At 40.0% G+C, this 25130-nt stretch overlaps 1 protein-coding gene across 1 annotated transcript in view; it reads left to right on the top strand.

The window, feature by feature from the left end:
- Positions 1 to 24891, top strand: part of AMMECR1 (AMMECR nuclear protein 1) — a 157330-nt gene extending 132439 nt beyond the window's left edge. Inside the window, 3 exon segments of the mRNA XM_026678569.2 lie at positions 16221 to 16311; positions 19001 to 19097; positions 20254 to 24891. Of these exon segments, the coding sequence (XP_026534354.2) occupies positions 16221 to 16311; positions 19001 to 19097; positions 20254 to 20368 (303 nt within the window). The 3' untranslated portion in view covers positions 20369 to 24891.
- The last annotated feature ends 239 nt before the right edge of the window (positions 24892 to 25130 follow it).

Genomic DNA, 25130 nt, shown 5'->3' with positions numbered 1-25130 from the left:
CATATAAGAAAAAATAAATAAAAGAAACAAAAGAAACAATAGGACAGGGACGGTAGGCACGTTGGTGCGCTTATGCACGCCCCCTACAGACCTCTTAGGAAAAGGGTGAGGTCAGTAGTACACAGTCTAAGGTTAAAGTTTTTGGGGTTTGGGGAAGAAACCACAGAGTCAGGTAGAGTATTCCAGACATTGACCACTCTGTTGCTGAAGTCGTACTTCCTGCAATCAAGTTTGGTGCGATTAACCTTGAAGTTTGTATCTATTGTTTGCTCTTGTATTGTTATGGTTGAAGCTGAAGTACTCATTGACAGGTAGGACATTGCAATGTATGATTTTATATACTATACTTAGATCGAACCAAAGGCGGCGTAGTTCTAGGTTTTCTAGGTCTAGAATTTAAAGTCTGGTGGCATAAGGTATTCTACAACGAGTAGAGGAGTGGAGAACTCTTCTTGTGAAATATTTCTGGACTTTCTCAACTGTGTTAATATCAGATACATAATGTGGTTTCCAGACTGATGAGCTGTATTTGAGTATTTGGTCTAGCAAATGTTTTGTATGCTCTAATTAGTAGTGTAATATTACCAGAGAAAAAGCTACGTAAGATTTTATCTATAAGAATTTATCTATATTATCTATATTATACCTCTCTCTCTCTCTCTCCCTCCCTCCCTCCTTCCCTCTCTCTCTCCTTTGTGTATCTGCCATCCATCTATATCAGTCAGCTATATCTGTCTATCAATCAAATGTCTAACTATTATTGATTAATTAACCACCTATCTATCAATAGGCATCTGCCTATTAATGCAGGAAAGATGGCTCTTCCCATCTCGGGAAGAGCATCCCAACTCTTCTCTGCTCACCTGTTTCAATGTTGGAACTCCTCCTATGGGTGGAAATGTTTCTTTACATGCAGCCCAAATCTCCTTTCCTGTCACTTTAATCCATTCTTTGGTGTCCTTTCTTGGGATTGGAGAGCCTGCCACTGCCTTATCCTGCATAACCATAGCCAGGCATTGGGAATTGGATTGCTGTGATGGCTGTCCATTGTGTTATATCACAAGGGATGATGACATGCAGCAGGGAGGAGGCTTTGCATTTGCAGTGTGACTTGCTTATGCAGAAAGAGAGCATGGCAATTTCTGAAGAACAGCTCTCACCGCCCCATCTAAGTTTTGGTAATGCTGCAAAGTAGAACATGGGAGAATTGATGGCTATATACTAGCCTTCCCAGAACCGGGTTCTATTTCCTCCAGTGGACAACAAATTCTGGGATTTATTTTTTAGATTTTTATCCCATCTTTTTAGTATTTAGTATTTTTTTAGTATTTATTTGATTTGTCAATCGCTTACAAGATACAGGTATAAGAATAAACATAGTTTTGAATATATGAGATAGATACTTATAAGAAAAATTAAAAAAAACAATAGAACAGGGACAGTAGGCACGATTGGCATGGCCCCCTACAGGCCTCTTAGGAAGGAGGTGAGGTCAATAGTAGACAGTCTAAGGTTAAAGTTTTTGGGGTTTGGGGAAGAAACCACAGAGGCAGGTAGAGTATTCCAAACATTGACCACTGAATGTTCCTGAAGTCGTATTTTCTGCAGTAAAATTTGGTGCGGTTAACCTTGAGTTTGTATCTATTGTGTGCTCTTGTATTGTTATGGTTGAAGCTGAAGTATTCGTTTGCAGGTAGGACATTGCAATGTATGATTTTATATACTATATTTAGATTGGACTGGAGGCGGCGTAGTTCTAGGTTTTCTAGGTCTAGAGTTTCAAGTCTGGTGGCATAAGGTATTCTGCAATGAGTAGAGGAGCGGAGAACTCTTCTTGTGAAATATTTCTGGACTTTCTCAACTGTGTTAATATTAGATACATGATATGTATCATCCAGACTGATGAGCTGTATTCAAGTGTAGGTCTAGCAAATGTTTTGTATGCTCTAGTTAGTAGTGTGATATTACCAGAGAAGAAGCTACATAGGATGAGGTTAACAACTCTTAGTGCCTTTTTGGCTATGTAGTTACAGTGGGCTCTTACAGTAGCACTTAGATCAAGGTCCTTGACAGAGTTTGGGTCATCAACAAGGTCTTGATTATTTTAGCTTGTATTTTATTTTCTGATTTTTTTTTTGCCAATATGTAAGACAGAACATTTATTTGTGGAGATTAGAAGTTGCCATTTGATTGACCATTCTGATACACAGTCAAGGTCTTTTTGTAGTAGTATTGTCTGTGGTGTTGAACTTACGACCATTCGTTCATTTACCATGTGAAGTTACACTGAAAAAAGTGAACAACTGATCCTCACACTTGGAATTGTCTGTGTCGCCACAGCCACATGATCAAAATTTGGGCACTGGGCTGACAGAATTCATTTACAATAGCTGTAGCATTCCAAGGTCACATGATCAGCATTTGCAGCAGGCTTCTGACAAGCAAAGTCAAAGTCACTTAATGACCAAGGCAAAAAGGTCATAAAATTGGGTGTGATTCACTTAATGACTGCCTCACTCAGGGATGGAAGTTCCAGTCTCAATTGTGGTCATAAGCCGAGAACTACCCATATTGTAAATAATTTAGTTCTGAAAATGAGAGGCAAGTGGGGATTGTAAGTAAAACTAGAAACCAGGAGACTGGCAGATCTAGTCCTGTCTTAACTATGAAGTCAACTGTGTAACCTTTGCTCACAGTTTTCATTCTCAGTTCAAGAAAGAAGACAGTGGTGGCAAGCCACTTCTAAAAACGTGGCCAGGAATCAAGTTTGTCTGTGGGATCCTTGGTGCTCTCTGAGCTTGATGGGGTTTTTTTAAAAAAACAACAACAGACAATTCTTTACCCAACGAGGTAACATCCTTGATAATGATGATGCCTTGAAGACATTATTTGGTTTGGTGATGAAACATCTGCAAGGAAACCACCAAGCTTAGAGAACACCAAGGACGCCACAGTTCAACTCTGAGCTACAAATACAGGCTAAAACATGAAGAATAGTTGCAGGAATTGGGTATGTCTAGTCTAGTGAAAAGAAAAACTAGGGGTGACATGATAGCAGTCTTCCAGTATTTGAGAGGCTGCCACAAAGAAGACGGGTCAACCTATTTTCCAAAGCACCAGTAGGCAATACAAGAACCAATGGATTGAAAGTAATCAAGGAGAGAGGCAACCTAGAACTAAGGAGAAATTTGTTAATGGTTAGAAGAATCAACCAGTGGAATGCCTTGCTTTCAGAAATTGTGGATGTCCCATCACTTGAGGATATCAAGAAGAGACTGGACAAACCAGTCTGAAATAGTATAGATTCTCCTGCTTGAGCAGGGGGTTGGATTAGATGATCTCCCAGGTCTCTTCCAACTCTGTTATTCTATGTTCTGTATTCTAAATATTCTCTTCTGTTGATATCTAGATTGACTAGATTGTATACACACTCAAAGTTAAAAAATTGAGAAAAGGATTCTCGTGAATGTACATTTCTCACCCTCCCGGATGAGCTCCCTGGTGTTTTCCATTTAAGAACCACAAACATATTGTCACATCACAAAGATCATGGATAATTGGCTGGAGAGCTTGGAGGTTGACGAATTAGCATATAGAAAAATTACATTTTATTGGGAAGCTTAAAGAATCATTGGAATTTATCAGTCATGTCAGACCTTTTAAGCACATATGACTAAAGCAAAATCACTTATTCGAACACGATTTATGTGGGGTCCATATTGAATTTATTTTTTAAACCACAATTCTTAACTGAAGCCTGTAGATATGTAGAGCAAATTACATGATGAAAAATCACAGCTTACCTCCTCAAGGGAGACACAGCATGAGATGGTTCCTAAGAAAAGAGAGAAAAACATTTTCTCTGAAAATGTTTAAAGGAAAAAAATTAGATGTTGAAAGAGGTTATTAGCAGACATGATATTCTTCCGATTAAAATCGGAATTCCGATTTTTTGGGGAATCGCTCCCCCCTTCCCCCCCTTCTTCTCCTCCTTCCCCTCCCCTCGGAGGCCCCGAGTCAGGAGTTGCTACCGCTGGCGCGGCTCTGCGTGGCTCCAGTCCTGCGTTGCCTCAGAAAGGGAAAGGCAAAAAGGAAGAGCCGCGGCGGCGTTTTGCAACGGCAGCAGCGGCTCCTGGTTTTGCCTTTCCCTTCCCGAGGCAACGCGGGACTGGAGCCGCGCGGAGCCGCGCCGGCGGTAGCAACTCCTGACAGCCCCAGCCGGATACCTGAGCGGAGCCTGGGCGGGCGGGCGGTGCGAGCGGAGCCCGGGCGGGCGGGCGGTGCGAGCGGAGGCCGCTGAGCGGCAGGAAAAGGGAGCTGGGCAGCGATTTCTTGGCGCGCGGTGGGGGTGTCTCTTGTCCGGCCCCGATTTATTTTTCAGAGGGGAATATCATGCCTGTTATTAGGGACTTCCGGTTTGCAAGACTTCGGCAGCGGCAGGGATTCGCGATACTGTGCGATCCCTGCTGCGTTCGCTGCCAAGGTGCCCCCGATCCATTTGGATTTGGGGGATATAGCTGCCCCGTAGAGGCAGCTGAAGACAGGGGGGATCCGGATAGGGGTTTGGGGGTGTCGCAGACCCCCTCCCCACCCGGCAAAACCCCCTTTTCCCAAGGCGGAGGAGCGGTGGTCAGTAATGGCCGCCACGAAGAAATCTGCAGCCGGACAAGATTGTGCAGGAGGGAGAAAGTTGGAAGAGTTGTGAAAGTGGTTTTTGACCGGGACAAAGCAAGAAAAAGTACCCTGGAATCTTGAAAGTTGCTAAAAATACATTGTTTCCAGAGAGAGTTACAAGCGGCGAATGGAATCCTAAAAGGGAAAGTTCTTTTTTTTTTTTCATTCTCCTTCCTGACAGCGGATGGAATCATAAAAGAAATTGGAAAACCTGCATCGGAGGTAATTGAATGCTGAAGGGATAAAGATTTCTTAAAAAAAAAAAAGAATCTTTTTGGCTGTGAGTGGGAAGGGAGAGGGAAAAAAAATTGGAGCAAAATTTGAAAATAAGGAGAAGATTGCCTAGAATTCTAAAGAGTTACTAAACATCAATAAGACTTCTAAAAGATATATTTTAAAGGGAACTTTGTGACTAAACTTTAACCCCAGAAAGAGAAAGTGAAGAAGGAGAAAGTATTTAAAAGAAACAGCTTGTTTGGATTGTTTGGTGATTTTGGAACTTCTGAGAATTATCTCTGATTAAAAGTACTTGGGTGGTTGTTTGGAAAAACTTTTTCTCTATACAATGGCATCACTTTTGGATGGATTGGAACTTGTATACCAAAAATATGAAAAAGAAAAGCAAGAAGGGAAGGATGTTCTTGGCACTCTTTTTCAATTTTTAGAAATGGTGGTGTGTACTTATGTAAAGCTGAACGAGCAACAGGATGACTGGGACAAAGAAGAAGCCATTTTTGATGAACAAGTGACTTTGGTCGGGGAAGGAAAGGAGAAAGAGAAAAAGGAAAAGAAGACTTTAAGACTTGGAAAAACAACCAAAAAAGAGAAGAATAAGGTGAAAACAACAGAAAGGAGGAAAGCAGAATAAAAGGGAGGTGGAGAGACAAGGGGGTAAAGAGGACAAGGAGAAGAATAAGCAAGGGAGAAAGGAAGGGATGAGAAGCCTTAATGGTGGGGAGCAAGATGCAAAGAAACAAAAGTTTTTTTAGAGATAATGGGTAAATTTTATTGAAAAAGGGATTCTAGAAAGGTACATAAGATTGTATTTTTACATTTGTACTTAGAAATAACCTTAGAAAATTGGAAACAATATGCAATTTAAAATGTGATAAAATATTTAGTATAATTTAGTGAATTTTTTGTTAAGAAAAGGGGAGTACTTCAATGAAACAATGATTTAAGATATGTGATGTGGGGGGGGAAAATAATTTTGGAAAGCATAAGTATTCCCATAAAGGCATGATATTTAATTGAAATGGGTAAAATGCTTATAAATGATTGTTAATATTAATGATTAGACTATGTTATCCTAGTGAAATTTTTTGTGAAATGAGAGATTTGAAGTAGGAGAAGGGGGAACATTTTAATGAAATAATGATTTATAATATGTGATGTGGGGGGGAATAACTATGGAAAATAGATGCTCCCATAAAAGTATGTGATTTAACTGAAAAGTAATGTGCTAAATGTTTAAGATATAAATGAATATTAATATTAATGAATAGATTTGTATTGGTATTGATAATATTGTATAATTTTAGAATGTACCAGACAGAATCCCAATGTAAGCTATGTATTCTATATTAAGTATTATAAATATAGGGGAAAGAGATAAAGGGCATCATACTCCAATTAGTGTACGGGAGAAGTTTTTCAAAGAAGAAAGATAAATGGATGGCTGGAAATAGAACAGACAAAGAATAATAAATATTATGATTCGAATTGAGATGAGATAAATAAAATAAAATTAAGAAAGTTTAAAAGAGAGGAGAAGCTATATAGAAAATTGAGAATGTTAATAAGATGTGGAATGGTATGCAAAATGAATATAAATTTGAATTTGTGTCTGTACCAAGAGTTTTAACCCGGGACTAAGCAACTTTCAGAAAAGAGGTTTTTTATGTTTCTATGTTTTGTGTTTCTGTGTGTTTATGTTTTGTATGTCTTTAAAAATTAATAAAATTTGTTCAAAAAAAAAAAAAGAGGTTATTAGGAAAAGAGATGATTCTCATTTTAATCTCGTCTTTCCTTCAAATCACATAAATCAATCATAATGGCCCAGACAAATATAGTTTGTTTTTAACATGACTTAGGAAAATAATAAAAGAAGTTGCTGGAAAAAATAAAGATGATTTGCGTATCTTTCAACTGAAAATCAAAAGCTTTCACTTAGTCTTTTTTCTAACTTGGCTCTCTTCTGATAGATGAACCTCAACACCCAGAATTTTCAACAATGCCCTTGCTGGCTTGGGAATTCTGGAAATTGAAGTCCGTATAACTGGAGGGCATCCCAATTTAGAAAAGCTGCCCTAAATTTAGAGTGCACAATGGCTAAATGGTTAAAGACACTGAGCTTGTCAACTGGAAAGTTGACAGTCCAAAGTTTGAGACTTGAGCACTGCATGACGGGGTGAGCTCCCGTTCCTGCTCCAGCTCCTGCTCACCTAACAGTTTGGAAGAAAGAAAATTTGAGTAGATCAACTGGTTCCACTTTGGTGGGAAGGTATAACAACGCTCTGTGATGGCCCATGACTGTGAAAATGTCTTTGGACATCATTGGCTTCCTCGGCTAAGAAATGGCTCTGCCCATAGATTTGGACAGGGGAAAACCTTTACCTTTCTTTTACCTGCTCTATTTTTTTTTGTATCTCACTGTTATTATTTCTACAAATATTATACACTGCATTTCTGTCAAGAGAGGATGAGAGTAAGGGAAGGAGAGGACAGGGTTATGAAAAACTGTAAAATAGAAAAGAACAAGGACAAAAGTATAAATCATGATATTGGGGACAACTGATGGTTCAGAGCTGCAAAAATGCCTTTAGAGTTGACCAGACAGAGTTATTTAAAAATGGGAAACTGGCTGCATATATAATACAGCAAAGGGTTTAGAATGCACAAGCTGGTAATACAGCTTGTGCATTCTAAACCCTTTTTCACCCATGATGAACCTGCTATATGGGTACATCAGTAAGAATGTGATCTGGCTTAAACATGCATTGATTTAATTAATTGAAGGCTCATGGAAAAATTCTTCTTTGCAGTCTCTCTCTTAAGACATGTTGCTCCTGTGATGCATGCATATAATTGGCTGAAGTTGGCATGAGTTGAATCTTTTTGGGATGGGAAGTAATATTGATCAGATCCACAGCCTTGGGGTTCTTGGTTGGTTTGTTTTGACTTCTGTTCTTTTTTCCTTCATGCCTTGTATTTCTCAGTTGCCAAATCAACTTCAGCAACAACACTGGGAATCTAAGATAGAGTTGCACAATGCTAGAAATTGTATTGGGAATAGTTGGTTTTAATGGTCTGAGAAGCATTTGTAAAGAGGTTGTAGTTGCCCATCACTGTTATATGAAGCTTCCCAAGGAGAGATCCAACCTAGAATTAAGGAAAGATGTCTGAAGCAGTGGGACAGCTTGCCTCTAGAAGTTGCAGGTGTTCCATCACTGGAAGTTTTTAAGAAGAGATTGAATGCCATTGATCCAGAATGGTATAGGGTTTCTTGCTTGAGCAGAAGGTTGGAAGGAAGACCTCCAAGGTCCCTCCCAATTCAGTTATTCTGTAATTCTCTATCATGTCTGCAGCTAATTCAAGCAGCTGCCTCTGTTTCCAAGGTTGTCTGGCTACAGTGAAAATCTCCCTGCAGTTGTTGTGCCTTTCTGGAAATAGACATGAGTGCTTTAATGCAGGGGTCACCAACCTTTTGGACCTCAAGGACCACCAAACTCATAATTTTAAATCCCACGGACCACTAATATGAATTCTGATTGACGGTGGCTTGCTGATGTTGGTGGGAAAGTCCAGTCCTATATTCCTGAGCTGCAGTAGTCACAGGACTGGCCCTTTGGTCATCCCGGAGCAGCTCTTCTTCCAGTCCATGGCAGGCCGGTACACCCGGGTAGAGGAGCAGCTGCTCCAGGATGACCAAAGGGCCAGTCCTGTGACTACTGCAGCTCTGGAATATAGGACTGACCTTCCCACCAACGTCAGCAAGCCACCCTGGGGCAGATTTTCCTCCTCCACCATTGGTCTTACCTTCCAGTTCCAGCTTGTGTAGCTCTATTCAAGATAAGATTTGCGCTCAGCCGAAGGGTGGGGACCAGTGAGTGGGCAGGCCATGTGGGCGGCACAGCCTTGTGTTCCCACACAGCCTGGATTAATTGCTTGGGGGGGGGGGGATTTCTCTGCAGACCACCAAAATTTTCTCACGGACCACCAGTGGTCCCTGGCCCACTGGTTGGTGACCACTGCTTTAATGGGTTGCCTATATTGCATTCCTTTATATTCTGAAGCACCACTTTCCAATTGATCTGCAATCAATTCCCTACCTCTGCTACCACCATTGGTCATCATGATTGATGCCTGGGTTACCTGAAATCCATCCTTAAATACTTAACACACCACTTTTTACCAAGTATCCAATCTTCCCCAGGTTTCTAAGTTTATTATCAAAGTTCTCAGTGCTTCTTCTTTTGCAATCTCTTCCTCTTATATTCCATTTTACTCATCAATCAGACCTTCATTTACCCCACTGTATCTTCCTTATCTGTCCAAAGGTTGACTGAAACTCAAGTGAGTCCAGTCTTTACTACCGTTGGCTGGAATTGCCTCATAAAATAGGTCTGCCTTGTCACCTCTTTCAAATTTATTTCCCATCTTTTCTGGGAAAATATGAAATTTTAATGATCCCCCATTCTTTTTTTATTGACTTGTTCTGACTACTTTTCTTCCATTTCCTCTGATGCCACTTTTGTGATGTTTTCTACACTGCAACCCACTTGGAACCACAAGGAAAAAAGAAAAGCGTTGTTGATATGAAGGTTCTCAACGGTTAATGAATTTCAAAAATTGTCAGCGTGTTTGGAAAATGAGATTGGAAAATTAAAATTGCAGTTTTCTGTAGAGCTTTGTGGTCAGAACAACTCTATAAGAACATAAAAAAGAAGAATGGAGAAAATTTGCAGGAAGAAGACGACCAGATAAACAGTAGACATCCCTTTCCATGAAATCAGAATATTTCAGTGTTTTCTTTCCATTCTTCCTTAAACCTAATTCCTTCTAGATATGCCAGACCTCTTTGGCTAGGCTATAGTTGTTTGTCTCAATCAGTCAGCCAGATGTTTGTTACAGTCAAAAGACCACTTTAATTAAAAATACTAAAGGAGTATCTACCGTATTTGCCGGCGTATAAGACGACTGGGCGTATAAGACGACCCCCCAACATTTCCACTCAAAATATAGAGTTTGTTATATACTCGCCGTATAAGACTACCCCCTCTTCCACACACCTTCCACTTTTGCACTTTTTTTTTTTTTTGACGCACTTTTCTGCTTTGGACAATTTTGAAATGAGCTAATCCAATTTTGAACCAAGAATATGCAAATAGCTATGGAGTTTAGAAATGAGTTTTAAAAATATTTTTCATTGCTTACCATTAAGCATAAAATATGTTGTAAATAAAATGAGAACACAGGAAACGTTCTCTTCTCAATACAGCTGATCTCTCTCTCTCTCTCTCTCTCTCTCTCTCTCTCTCTCTCTCACACACACACACACACACACACACACACACACACCCCAAAAACCCGGACACTGAAAATGCCTTCTCTTTAATCAAGAAACAAGGAATTCCTTAGAATCTTTTTTTTTCCCCAAGTGGCCCTCTTTAAAAAAAAAAAATGGAGGTAACACTTTCATTCAAAAAGTCTTCCAGTATCTGGAGTCGCTCAGACATATTGAAGTGAGGCAGGAGAGTAAGTGAAATTTGAAATGATCCAGCTACCGCTTTCTTCCCCTCCGCCCGAAGGCCATTATCTCCACGTCAAAACGAACGAGGGAGGCAAAGAAGCCAAACACGCTAAAAAGGATCTCTTTATTTTCCTACACAAGGTCACACCTACTTTTCCGCATTCAAAGGACAACCTCTCCTCACCACCACCACACACACACACACACCCAATACCCGCAAACAATGTTCTGGGCATTAATCACCATTGCTACATTAACCTGGTAAATTTATACCCTGCCTCCCCAGTGTTGCTTTGACGGCAGGATTTCACACAGCGGGCGCTCGCTCGCTCTCTTCTCCGCTCTCCCACCGTTCGCACATGTTGGAAGCACCGTAAAACCTGATAACCCACCCGGGGCTCCCCATCCTTAACCTACAGCCGCCCGCATGCAAAACCTGCGTGCAAAAAGAAAAAAAAGAAAAAGAAAAGTACGCCACACGTGAGGATCTTCGAATCCTCTCCTCCCCACACCGCTAAGGAAGGAAGAGGGGGAAAGGTTGCGCAGCGCGTGGCGAGTGACACCCGCCACACACACACACACACACACACACACACACACACACGCTCCCCCAGCCTCCTCCCGGCTGCAACTCAAGCTCAAGTGGGAGTCGAGTCCTCCCGGCGTATAAGACAACCCCCACTTGGAGGCATGTTTTTCAGGGCAAAAAAAGTCGTCTTATACGCCGGCAAATACGGTAGTTAAAAATTCTAGAATAAAGTAATAAGAAATAAGAAATAAAATCTATGTTAAAAATTGTAATTTGACAATCCTATCCATTAGTTGCATGTAAACAAGAAAACAGCCTAAGATATAATAAATATAATATAATTAATATAATATAATATAATAATATAACTTCTTCAACTGTGAAGACCTATAGTCACTAAATAGTAAAATGCAATCAGCTGATAGTACCAAAAGACTTAGTACATTATTGTATAAAATAGTTATAATAGATTATTCATCAGGTTCTGATGAATCTTTAGTACTGCTGTGCAGAATCTAGTTACCTGCACTGTGACTACGATCCATTTGCCTTTAAGATAAACAATGTCCAAATGGCCAGGATAACTATTAATTATCTGGAAAATAAATTTTGTTTGAATGTCTCTGTAAAAAAAGCAGTGAAGAAGGCCATGTCCAGAAGTTTCCACCTCTCCAGAATTCTAGGGACAGCCTTTCAACCAACTTTATATTTGCTGTCCAGAGCGGCAGATGGAAGAATATGGCATGGTGCAAGTGAAAAGGCTTTCACTATCTTCAGCTAGCTAAGATAACTGTCAGGTAGTTTATGTCTGGCATTTCTGGAGGAAACAAAGTAAATCAAAGTTACCTACACTAACCAAGAAACAGAATCCAGAATGGACATCTGCAAACTGAAGTTTCTTGATAGTGGAATGGTAATCACTGGTGGAGATTACCAAAATAAGGGAATCAGACTTTTCTCTCAAGCGTTCGAAATACCTTGGCTAACATTTTCAATACCAGTAAATGATTGCCCTTCCATAGGAAAAATTGGGGCACCAACAAGAGGACATTATTGTGTTTTAACACCAGAAGATTTTGTCCCCTTTGATAGACATCCTAGAACAGTATGACCATCTCTATTGTACCAAAGGTGCTTTTTCAAGTGGCAACTGGATTTCCTTTATTTTTCCTTCTTCAGTTCTGAGAACTGAGCTGAACCAGAACTGAGGAAGCTTCTTGGATAAGAAACATAACGTCTTCAAGGAAAAACAAAGAAAGTCCAGTTGCCTCTTGAAAAAACACTTTTGTGACAACCATGACCTGGATAACTGAGGACCTCCATTGACATTTCCATTGTAGTTTATAAATCCTCCCTTCTATGTTCCACCCATCTTGAAAGTAGGCATGGTATTCTCCATGTTTGAAAAACAATAATCTTTCAGCTTTCATCAAAAGAATCAAAAGCAGTGCTGAGGGTTTCAGCTACAAAGGACCTGATGTTGCTTTTGCCTTGAATGAAGAGTTCTTGAAAATGCCAGCTCTTGAGTGTGTTCTCCTTTTTTTTAAGCATTTTTCACTCTTTGAGGTTTAGGATCAGTGATATCTGAGCAGCAAAAAGGCATAGATTTCCTACAGAATAAGGTTGAGTTTTCTGTAGCTGTTATAGCAAGATGACCCTTTGGCCCCTCATTTGTAAGATAGAGCATTAGTTACATAGTCTTTTTTTGTATTCTAATTGGAAAAATGACAAGCCACTTTATATTATAATGGGGAATAAATTAAGAGCATGTAGATAGGAATAATTTGATAGTCATTAGTCTCTCCTGTTCTCTTACGTGCTTTCTCTCTCTCCTGCCCAGATGGGCAAACATCAAAAGGATTTATTCCAATTATTCTTAGAACCCTTAATGTCGTTAATTTGCATGTATATACATATCTGTTTTAAAAAGTTCATCTGGTTAATACGTCTTACATAAAAATATTAATCAAAATAACAAGGCAATTAACAAAACAAGGCCAGTTTTAGTGAGAGCTAAAAGCTGATATCTAGATCGCTTCAGTTTCCCACAAAGCAAGTTGCTTTCATCCATCAGGTAGCGTTTAGTGTGTGTTTTCTTCTGGTATACGGTGTGCCATCTGTTTTTTTGTAGATTGGTACATCTAGGAATCGTAGTTGTTTGTCTGTCTGGCAGATAAGACACACATAAAGAATGAACTATGCACCCTGACTAAAGTACTGACAGCTAACGGCTTCCACAGAAGCAAAATCACCAGCTTGATCCACAAAAACACACTGAGACATAATGGAGACCCAGAAGATGAACAGACCTATGGAACGGCTGTCCTGCCCTACATAAGAGGTACTACAGACAAAATCAGTAAGATACTACACAGGCATCACATCAAGACTGCCTTCAAAACAGACAGAAAAATAGCAGCCATCCTAAGAAACCCCAAAGGTAAAATTGACCTGGAAAACCAAGGCATATATGAAGTCCCCTGTGCATCATGCCCTGCCACATACATTGGACAGACCAATAGAAGAATAAGTACCTGCCTGGATGAACACAAAAATGCAGTAAAAAAGCTGGAACACACTTCCTCACTAGTCCAACACATGAAAGCAACAGGTCGATGGATTTCAATGGCATCAAAACCCTAGCCACTATAGAAAACCCCAGCTACAGAATTATCAGAGAAGCCATAGAGATTGAAAAAAGACCTGAAAGCATGAATAGAAGAGATGATTCCACCAGACTGTCAATTATTTGGAAGCCTGCACTCACAAACAAAAAAAATATCCACACCACAAGCCAGCCAAACACCTGGGCACAAACAGACTCCCCTTGATACCTCCAGCTCAAACACACCCCAACCAGGCACCCAGATGAAACCTAGCTTCCTAATAAATGATAGCCATCCATTTACTCGGAGCCAAGCCACACTAAAAGCCTCCAATACAGGAACACAATGTTGCAACCCAATCAAGACAAAAAAAGCCACAAAACAGACAGAAGATATTAGAAACACCAATCAAGCAGAACACAGCAAACCAATAAACACAGACCAAGACTCCCAACCAATCAGGATGAAGAAAAAACCATTCTGGCACAGCAGTAGGCTAGCCCCAAATTTAAAACAGAAACGGCTGTGAAAGTCTGACTCACAGACGAACACAATACAGAAGCCTGATGATGGCAGATGAGTTTCTGCCGAAACATTGCTACAACTTTAAAAGCACAACTATAATGACGTGGGAAAATACCCAAACAAAGCTGAATACCATAAATGTATATGTATGTACACACACACACACACACACACACACACACATATGATCCATGCTCCAGAATTAAAATAGGCTGTGTGAGGAGACAGCTACGTTATGACAGTGATTCTCTTGAGCCTGAGAACCGCACGGTCCTGTCTCACCAGCTTTATTTCTAGTAGTAACTCTGCAATTATGAGACCTTATTATCCATCTGACATATTACTGTTGGTGTTAATTCTCCATGTAGTCTGGTCCTCAGAAATAGTAATCACTTCTTGCTTATTCATTCTTGTATGTCAAAGCCTTGCATTTTGCAAGTGCAGTTCAGAAGATAATTTAAATGCACTATAACCTAGGAATCCCAGAGTTTAGAAGCCAGTTGATTTTTTGACTACTCTGTTAGTGACATAAAGGTGGATATATTTTATATCTTGAACTACAGCTAGGTGTGGTAAGGAAGTGTTCAATACTCTTGAGCCTCATAGTTCGGGGACACAACTAGCCCACCAAGTAGCTGCAGAAAAGGGTTTGGGAGGAATTTTTATAGAAATTTTATAGAGTGTTGGACTAGAAGACTTCCAAGGTCCCTTTCAGCCCTATGATTCTCTGAACTTCTATCACCTGCTATCTCATCAACCAATTTAGCATTCAGCATTGTTAACATAATAGTTAACATTTGCAATCTGAGCACAAATTGGTCTTGTACAGGTAGTCCTCGACTTACGACCAGAATTGAGTCCCAAATTTCTGTTACTAAGTGAAACATTTGTTAAGTAAGTTTTGCTTCATTTTACAACCTTTCTTGTCACAGTGGCTGCAGTTGTTAAATTAGTAACACAATGGTTAAGTGAATCTGCCTTCCCCACTGACTTTGCTTGCCTGATGGTCGCAAAAGGCTCTGGGATACTGTAATTGTCACAAATACTTGCCAGTTGCCAAGCATCCAAATTTTGATCATGCTGCAGCGGTCGTAGGTGTGAAAAATGGTCATAAGTCCCTTTCTTGGTAGCATTGTAACTTTGAACTCTCATTAAACAAATGGTTGTACATGGAGGACTACTTGTATAAAACTGATTTGATGACTATTCTGAACCAGTTTTGGAAAAGACATGCCTTTTCTAAGCAATTGAGAAAGAAGTTGAATTTTCATATGAATCTTACATATGTTAGCATGATCAAACTAGATGCTTTGGGTTTATTTTTGATTCAGAAGATCCATTATATTTTTATTCCCATCTATTTAGGCACATGCACATTTAACTTCTTTGGATCACCATCAGGCACAAGAAAAATAGTATCTCATTAAAAATAAAAACAACTTGGGCCTTCCTTTAAAAAGAAACTTGAAAAGCACTATTGGTCCAAAGTAATTTGTACCAGTTGTATTTGAATCTCTCAGCAATGCCTCTAAAGTAAACTCACAAAACTCTTCCTTTCGTGCTCCATAGCCGTGTGTCTGGTGACCTAGCATTTGAATGTGTCTCTAATTGCTGGGTTAGTCACAAGTGCAGTTTGCCACAAGAGCTTGGGGGGGGGGATCCTTTCTTAAATGTCTGGGTCCACTGATTTCTCCTGGCTTCTTGAAATAAAGTTAACCTTGTCATTGTGTTTGTAAGTATGCTCTAATCCTGTGACCAGCTACTTCTCCTGAGCATTGAATTCAGCAGCTTCAGCCTATGTGTCACATGCTGAATGTCATTACTTTTGACAGTGGAAACGAAGCAGATAACGCTTGCAACTGAGACTTTAGATTTAAGCTGCCATAAGTACCATAAGAGACTTAATGGTTCCATTCATCTCCTAAAACATGCTGAATGAGAAATAGGTGTTTTGGTCCTGGGTTTTCCCATTCAGGGAGGCTAAACTGAAGTGCTTTTAAAGAAAGAAATACCTACAAGGAAGAAGAAAAAAACCCAATCCAATAATAATCACAAATGTTTTATATTTCTAACAATCTTTGTTTTGCTTTCTTATTTTTTTTAATGTACTAATAAAACTACTGGTTTCTTTCAGGTGGGTGTACATGGCATTAGAATAGAATTCATCAATGAAAAAGGATCAAAACGCACAGCCACCTACTTACCTGAGGTTGCAAAGGAGCAAGGTCATTGTTGTGCTTTATCTCATATGATCTGGTGAAGAATTTAAACATGCCTAGGAACTTATAATGCAGTTTTTGACCTTGCCCTGATGTCAGATGATGGAGCGGTCCATTGATTGTAAGGGATGACTCTTTTAAATGCCACTTACACACTTGTAGAATGCAGATCCCCTGGTTCAGAGGTGCTTCCCTAGATTAAAGGGATCCAGACATAGGCAGCAGCTGCCAACAAAACAGCATTGGGCCAAACAGTGATGAGAGATGGTGGACAAAATAATCCATCCAGATATAATGAAGGAATGCTCCAGACACCAGTGTGCAGAAAGCTCTTTTAAAGGGCCACTGTCACCATTTATGAAAACATTTCAGATTTTTTTTTTAAATCCTCTTACCTAACTGCTCCTGACCCAAAGGTGCTTTTTCAAGAGGCAACTGGACTTTCTTTGTTTTTCTTTGAAGATGTTTAGCTTTTCATCCAAGAAGCTTCTTCAGTTCTGACTGAATGGTGAGAGAAAATAGGATTTATACTCTTGCAGTCATCTGGTCGTTAGCATTTTGTCTGAGAACCGTTGAGGCCACTTGGGGGTTTATCTGTGCCCTTTGGGTCACCTGAATCAGAGTGCAAACAAGTGTGAAATGTTGGAACTGCTGAAAGGGCTGTGTTGTAGATAGAGAGGTGGTGTCATATACCTTCCCCTCTGCTGACAAAGGGCTGCACAATTTACACTCTGATTCAGATGACCAAGGGGACATAGATAAACCTCAATGACTCTCAGAGTGCTAATGACCAGATGACTGCAAGGAATATAAATCCTTCCATTTCCCCACCACCATTGTCAGAACTAAAGAAGCTTTTTAAATGAGAAGCAAAACTTCTTCAATGAAAAACAAAGTGCACCTGCTTCTTAAAAAAGCCCTTTGGGACAACCATGACCTGGATGACTGAGAATGTCCGTAGACTCTCTTCTGACATTTCTTTTAGATACACCCCTAAGGTAGGTTATTGAGATAATTCTCTGAAAAAAGGATATCAGGCAAGTCAAAGAAATAGAATTGGCCGTATCAGGTATAATCTTGGTCATAGTTTTTTTGAACTATCCCCAAGACCTCTTGTACAGGATATAAAGAGCTATCATAAAAATGGAGAAAGGACTGACACAATGGGCACTGCCTAAATGCCAGACTCCAACTGAAAGCTATTGTTAAACAGCATTTTCCATGGTCACAGTTCAGAGTGTGACACTTAGTTTCAGTAAGGAGCGTAAGTGCTCATAAAATTTTCACTAGTAGGAAATTGGATTTTTTTTTAAAAAAGACTAGAAGTTATATATTTGTCAGGGTTTCTGTGCTGTGAAAGTGCACAGAATCTCCTGCTTATAATTTCGAAGAGTTGCATGGATATTATTGTTGATATGATATGTATGTAATAGACAAAGTGCAGGTGGTCCTGGACTTACGACCACAATTGGGCCCAAAATTTCATTAAGTGAGACAGTAGTTAAATGCGCTTTGCCTCATTTTACAACCTTTCTTGCCGCAGTTGTTAAGTGAATCACTGCAGGTGTTAAGTTAGTAGCATGGTTGTTATCTGGCTTCTCCATTGACTGCTTGTCAGAGGGTTGTAAAACATGGTCACGTGACCCTGGGACATGGCAACTGTCATAAACACGAGTCAGTTGCCAAGTATCTGGATTTTGATCCCGTATCCATGGGGATGTTGTGCTGGTTCTAAGTGTGAAAAACAGTCACAAGTCCCTTTTTTCAGTGCCATTGTAAAATTGAATAGTCACTAAATGAATTGTTGTAAATCAAGGACTATCTGAAGTTAATCCTATGGCATTGGCATTGTTCTCAAAACCTTTGGACAGGCAGGAACCAAGCAACAGTTTGTTGGATTGCATAATCCTTTGATAAAACGTAAATATTTGACCTTTGCGCTATAAAGTAGATTTCATTGCAAGGGTCTTTCATATTGACTTGTTCTAAACCAGGGGTCTCCAACCTTGGCAACTTTAAGCCTTTAATTTTGGGAGTTGAAGTCCTCCAGACTTAAAGTTGCCAAGGTTGGAGACGCCTGTTCTAAACTACATTGATTTTAGAATATTGATTGGAATATAAATAACAAAAAAGATGAAAATTTACCCTTGATTCCTCCTCCTTTCTGTTATTGCAGAAAAAAGGATCAAGAAATCTAAACAGAAAGAAGATTTCCCAGTGAACATCACGGCTGATTGAAAATCAGAAGGGTTCTCATAGTGCTTTTCTGACTAACAAGTTTTATTAGAAGACATGTTAGTCTCAAAAGAGGCTAGCAGAAACCTGACCTTTTGGTCTTTTGCTACTAACATGGCAGTTGTCCTACTAAGTCTGCAACACAGCACTGTGGATGATTAATGAAAATTCTTAATTTAGTTTTTCCTACACACAATTCGGTCCCCAAACTTAGAAGTGTTGAACGCCAGTTTCCATCATCCCCAGTGAGTGCCAGATTAGGGATGAGCCATTGTGTTACACTGCTTCTCATAACAGAACACAACACTGAAATGTTCAGCTTTAACCAGCTTACCTGCAGGAAATCCCCCTAGAAATACAAATCTCCAGGCAGTTTGTATTCTTTGCAATCAGTTAAACCTTTTGCAAAACTCTGAGAGCTGATTTTCTTTGTGTGTTCTCTTCTAATGACTATCCACAGGCTGGGACCATATTCAGACCATAGATTCCTTATTGAGGAAAGGAGGTTATAAGGCTCCAATCACAAACGATTTCAGGAAAACAATAAAACTGACCAGGTAAGAAGTCCTGTCCTGGGTTTTGCTGGAGTTCTATGCAGACCTTAGCTGTTCCTATCCCTGCACTCTTCTGGATGTCATTCCTGGGATCTGTTGGAACCCCTCTCCCAGTTTAAGAGTCATGGCCCCAAGTGTTCCTATCCCTTTGGTCTTGACTGTCCACATCCATTCCAGTTCTGGTTTCTCCATGGTGGCCCCTTACCCTGTGGAACATAATCTCTGCATATATAACATTGGCCCCGCTTTGACACTAAGCCCCTAAAAACCTGGTTGGTCAGAGAGTCTGAGGGCCTCAAGCCCATCAAGTAGTTGGTTTGACTGTTGGGGGGGTTGAGTTGTTACTAGGTTTTGTATTGGGGGGCTTTTACTTCTGTAAACCGTAAAATATAAAAATAAATATAAACTATAAACTGTAAACTATAAAAATAATAAAAAATCAAGGCACCATGGGTGAGTTGGGCAACCACATACATTTTCCTAATAAGTAAGTAGCAGACAGTGAGAACTGAAGTCTTGGCATGGCAGAGATGAGTTTTGGGAAGTTATATCTTAACCAAATAAATCTTCCTAGTTTTAGTTCTGTTGAATTTTTCTTGTTCTTCTGGTTTTCCTTTAATGCTTAAACCAGGCATGTCTAATCCGCAAGCCCTATGCTGCCCTGGACAGCTAGTCATGTGACTCTACAAGATATAATAAAAATAATAAAAAATCAAGGCAGTTTGTTATTTATCTGCATTAACTATATTTAATATTTCCTATGAGGCCCAAGACAATTCCTCCTCTTTCAGTGAGGCTCAGGCAAGCCAAAGGTCAGACACCCATGTCTTAAGCTGGAACAGAATAATGGAGTTGGAAGGGACATTGAAGTCTTTTAATTTTTCCTGCTTTAGCATAGCATAGCTTTACAGCACTCTCTGGGCGGTTTACAGAGCCAGCCTATGATCCCCAACACTCTGGCTCCTCATTTTACCCACCTCAGAAGGATGGAAGAATGAGTTAATGTTGAGCCAGTCAGGATCAAATTCTTAGCAGTGGGCAGAGTTAGCCTGCAATACTGTATTCAAACCACTGCTCCCCCAAAAACTTTAGGAGGATTAAGTTTGTCCCACCCACCCCCTTCTCTCTTTATCCCTTTCTCTCCCAACTTTTCTTTTAGGTATCGTAGTGAGAAGATGACTGTGAGCTACACAGAATACCTTGCCCACCGACAGCATCACCACTTCCAAAATGGCATCGGGCACACCCTCCCCCCCTACAACCATTATTCCTGACACTGAGCCGTATGACCAGTCTCTGGACTTTTCTGCAAACCTCTTCCCAGGAGAACCCCCTCCTTCTTGGTCTAGCTATCTCTATTACTGTACCATTTTATGATGATAATTTCCGTTGCCATGTTGACGCTTCTCCACCGCAGGTTAAGCTCGCCATGGCAACGGGTGGAAATGCTGCATCATTACAAAGAACCCCTTTGCTCTCTTCTCTCTCCCCCCCTCTTTTTTTTTAATGAGTCACTGGGCTGGCTGGGTTTTCTTTTCTTTTTGTTATAACAACAAAAAAACAGGTTCTCTTTTTTAATAGTAACATTTTAAAGTTCATTTATCACTCAATTGTATCGATTACCTTTTCTGTGAAACTGTTGATGGAAGGAAAGAATGCGAACGTGTCAGGGTAGAGAAGAATGAAATACAGTAGTCTGCTCTTAAAATCATAAAATCAGTAACAAGATAAAGATTGCCTTGAATAGGATGAGTTCTTTAGCAGTTCCCATGATAAAAATGGTTAGACTACGCGAACCTCTGATTCCTGGTCTGGTTGGCCCAGGCAAATAACAGTGATAAACTGAATTAATTATGATGTGAAACAGATTGTGCTTTTGGTTTGTACCAGGGGTATCCAACCTTAGCAACTCCCGGAATTCCCCAGCCAGCATGGACTTCAGCTCCCAATTATTCTCCAGACAGCATGGGTGGCTGGGAATTCTGGGAGTTGAAGTCCACAAGTCTTAAAATCACCAAGGTTGGACACCCCTGGTTTAGACAGACCCAGATTGAGGTCCTGGTTCAAATCCTTTCAAATTGCCCATTCAAATCACTGGAACTAAAAATTGACAGATAAATAGTCTGTGTCTCCCCACTCCTGGTTCTTAAATCTGTCTTCAGGTGGATGGTATGATCTGCCAAGCTCGTACCATCAGCAAATTGACAAACAGCACCAATCAGAGTCCCTCCAAGATTCTCTTTCACTTCTCCAGTGTTTCTTGTGGAGTCTAATCAGGAGGATTAGCTTGAAGAAACTGCTGTGTTAGGAAGTTAACAAATTTGGATATTAGTGCCTTAGGAGAAACAAGTTTTGGGGAGGAAGGCAAGGCAGCAGAAGCACAAGAGGAGTTATACCTATTCCAAATTCCAAACTTTCCAGGCAGGTGAAAAATATTCTTTGGAGAGAAGGATACAATTTTGGTCTCCGACCTTACAAGGCTTGCCCCTGTACAAATTAGCCGTTCTTGATGGCACAATTTTTGGTGCTTTTGTTAATGAAATGAAAACCAAAGTAGGTGCACTGAAATAAAGAGAGAGAGAAAGAAAAGAGAAAAAGAAAAGCCCACTGGTTTTTAGGAAAATCCTAATGGTTAATAATTTTAAATTAAAAATCTAATAGCAGTTACCTTTTTTATGAAGCTGCAATGCAGTGCTAGAGGTATTTTTGGATAGTAGATCTAGGAAATTGTACCAAGTTTAGCAGAATCGGAATTGTTACCATCTCAGGGTGGAAGTAGCAGAGGTAGCTCATCCTAACTCCTAACTCATCGAGTTCTCATTTCAGGCGGTTCCTGAACTCATACAAACTTTAATGAAATAGATCTCAGAGCTCTATTTCAGTGATCCTTCTTGAGAATTAGAAAAACATCTTGGAGGAGGCAGATACCATTTTGACAAAAGTCCCCCCCCCCCCAAATTTCAATCCATTTAGGGATGCGACCTTCATAGACATAGACTACCATAATAAGAGACAGGAAGCCGTATCGCAGGCCCTGAAGGTTGAAAGGTTGAAAGAGTTGACTATGATCCCAGTGGGGAAGTAAGGAGAAAGCCATTTCATCACAGTCTTTCCTTCGATCCACAGTATTTGAACGTCTGGATACTAACTTTCTGTTTTGATGCCTTAATCTTCAAATAAGCAAAAATCCTGAAAAAAATAAAAAAAGGGCAATGGACGAGGAAAAGAACCCATTGGAGCTTCGGTTTGAAGTTCTGGGGTGTCATTCCCTATCAGGAGGGTGGAAAGGGGGGTTCATTTTTTATGTGAAAAGTATTGTCAGTTGCTGTCTAATTGCAACTTTCCCTGTTTTGCCTTGAAAGGGAAACTTGAGCACAAGTTAAAGCAAAATTTCTCTGCTGCAAGCATTTGGAGTATCTACCATGGCCACCCAACACACAAACACACACACACGCACACAGAGCCATCTTTCTCATTACAGTTCATGCTTCTGGGTGAGCTCAATGTTAAGTTTTTTTTAAAGAAAAGAAAAGTCTATTATATATATATATTAAATATATATATGTGTGTATTTAAAGGTGCTAATCATCTTAAGCAGGTCACGTGACTGGTCATGCGGACTCTAAAATCATATCAGATTTTTTTAGGAAAAAAAATCCTCAATATATGCAGATGTTATACAGAATTTCTTACCAATGTAATAATGATATACTGATTTAAATAAAAACAATCCTGCAGGGTTTGAAGGAAGAGGTCAGCAATACTTCCCACCCTGGCTTGGAGGAGGAACAAAAAAAACAAAACAAAAAGGATCATCTTGTCAGCATAATGCACAATATTTTTTATTTTCTCTCGTTTTGGGTGTCTCCGTATAGCTGTTGCTTTGGGAACTTAATCAGAAACAACAGCTGTCATTCAAAGGATTGAACAAACTGGAAAGGTGCGCTTTAAAAAAAAAAAAGAAAACCAAAAAAAAACCTCCAGACTCTTTTGAACCTGTTGTAAATCTACATGTTTGTTTTGAGAGTTATTCCTGGAACCTTGCAAGGCTGGCGAGATGCCTCAGCAAAAACCTGACGTATGGGTGGCGATCTGTGGGCTTCAGGGGTCTGTGGGCCTTGTTTTTTCCTGGTTGTTTCTTGGGTCAGGGAAGGGCTGGCCATGCAACTGGACTGCTGTTCCTGACGGCAGAGCTCTGCAACCGTGGCAACTTTATGACTCGTGTGGACTTCAACTTCCAGAATTCCTCAACCAGCCTGGTTGAGGCTGAGGAATTCTGGCAGCTGAAGTCCACAAGTTGTAAAGTTGCCACGGTTGCAGAGCCCTGCCTTACTAAACTGCCCCAACCGTGCTGCCCTCCTTAGGTGTTTCCCTCAGACCCCAAATAGCTTTTGCGGTCCCTCCTTAGTCTGCAAAGCCGTGTCCATTTCCAACCTGGGTTTTTTTGGGTCAGTGAGCCATAGGTCGGTCTTGTTCAGGCAGCGGTTGTGTTTTCTTGCCTTATTTCATTCCAAAAAATAAATCAAAAAGGCGGTTTAGTTTTAGCTTTAAATGTTTTCTTTCGTACACCTGTGTGGTGAAGGACAGTTTGGGAACAAATGTCCAGCTGAAGCTAAGAGGGAGGAGATGGTGGGACCACTGTTCCATCCAGGAGAGAAGCGGGTGCATTGCACCATCTTTGTTCTGGGGTTGGACACAGACCCCGCAAGGAAAGATGCCTCCTTCCTGTGCTGATGCACCATCAGCTGGGAGCACCTGGCCCACCCACCCCCATCCCATTTCACATTGATGATCTCAACCTCTTGATGTGTCTTCAACTTGTTCTGGATTCTTGAAACTGTCTGGAGTAGCCGAAATTTTTGTGTGTTGGACTGAACCAAAGACACCTCCAGCTGAGCCTCAATGCTGCTTCTTAAAATGTCTGCCTTCCGATCCTTCAAAGTCTCTGCAGGATGCAAATGGGTTAACTTTTTTATTTTTGTACAGTTTCTAACTGATTTTTGCTAGTAATGTTAATTAAGTTTGAGGAACCGCTGAGGCTCCTCTGATGAAATTAAACTGGTGACTTTTATGTTTAAATAAAATAATATAGAAACCCGACATGTGCCTCTCAGATTCTAAGGGTTTCTGGTTACACTTCTTAAGACCAGCAATGATTCTTTATATACAAAGATATGTTTTTTTCCTTGTTTTTTATTATTACTGTTTCAGAAAGAAAGAAAGAAACTTCCTTCTGCTCTGAAGCCAGTGGTCACACTGGTACATAAATGCACTGAGTTAAAAAGAAAAAAAAACTTTTGTAACAACTTATGACTGTTTTTGTATATCAAAGCTGATTCTTTCCAAAAGATTTGGATCTAGTTTCTAAGTTATTTTAGTGTTTTATATGTTACAAGAATTAATTGTTCACCAGCATAATAACTAGTTATCTTCAATGGAAAAAGTGGCATAGGTGGGCAGATGATCTACCTGGAGTAGCTCAAGCCCCTCCCCCTTTTCCTTTGACTATTGATTACAATATTATCACAGATTACCACAAACTTCCTTCCATTAAGACTCGATTCTTATTTCCATGTTTATTTGCTATTAGTGTGAAGAAACTGTTGATTAAAAAAAACGGGCATTTTATAAGTATGGTGGCTTAAAGATAAAAATGAGGAAAAAGTTAAAAAAAAACTACTTTAGAAGGTAATTTGTGGGTCTGTGAGATATGGCTGTGGAAAGATATTGTAGTAGTTTTAACACTATTGTTATTACCTTTTAAATCATTTACCCAATAAAATGAGGAAAAATCGCAGCTGCTTGTATTAATGGTTTCCTTGCACTTTGATGCCTTTCCTTAAGTTTTAGATCTGGTTGTCTTCAACCAGAAGGAATGACGGGAACTAGAAAACCCCCACCCCGCCCCACCTACAGAGGCAAGAGAGGTTTGAAATAAACTTTAGGGAAGTTTACAAGTAGTCCTTGGCTTACAACAGTTCACTTAGTTACCATTCAAAGTTACAACAGCAAAAAGTGACTTGGATCAGAGATATA

Source organism: Notechis scutatus, chromosome 10 (assembly GCF_049901735.1).
Source record: "Notechis scutatus isolate UNSWTSFEM ecotype Mainland chromosome 10, rNotScu1.2, whole genome shotgun sequence".
NCBI lineage: Eukaryota > Metazoa > Chordata > Lepidosauria > Squamata > Elapidae > Notechis > Notechis scutatus.
The sequence above is the reverse complement of the archived record's forward strand: the minus strand, read 5'-3'. Positions and strand labels throughout refer to the sequence as shown.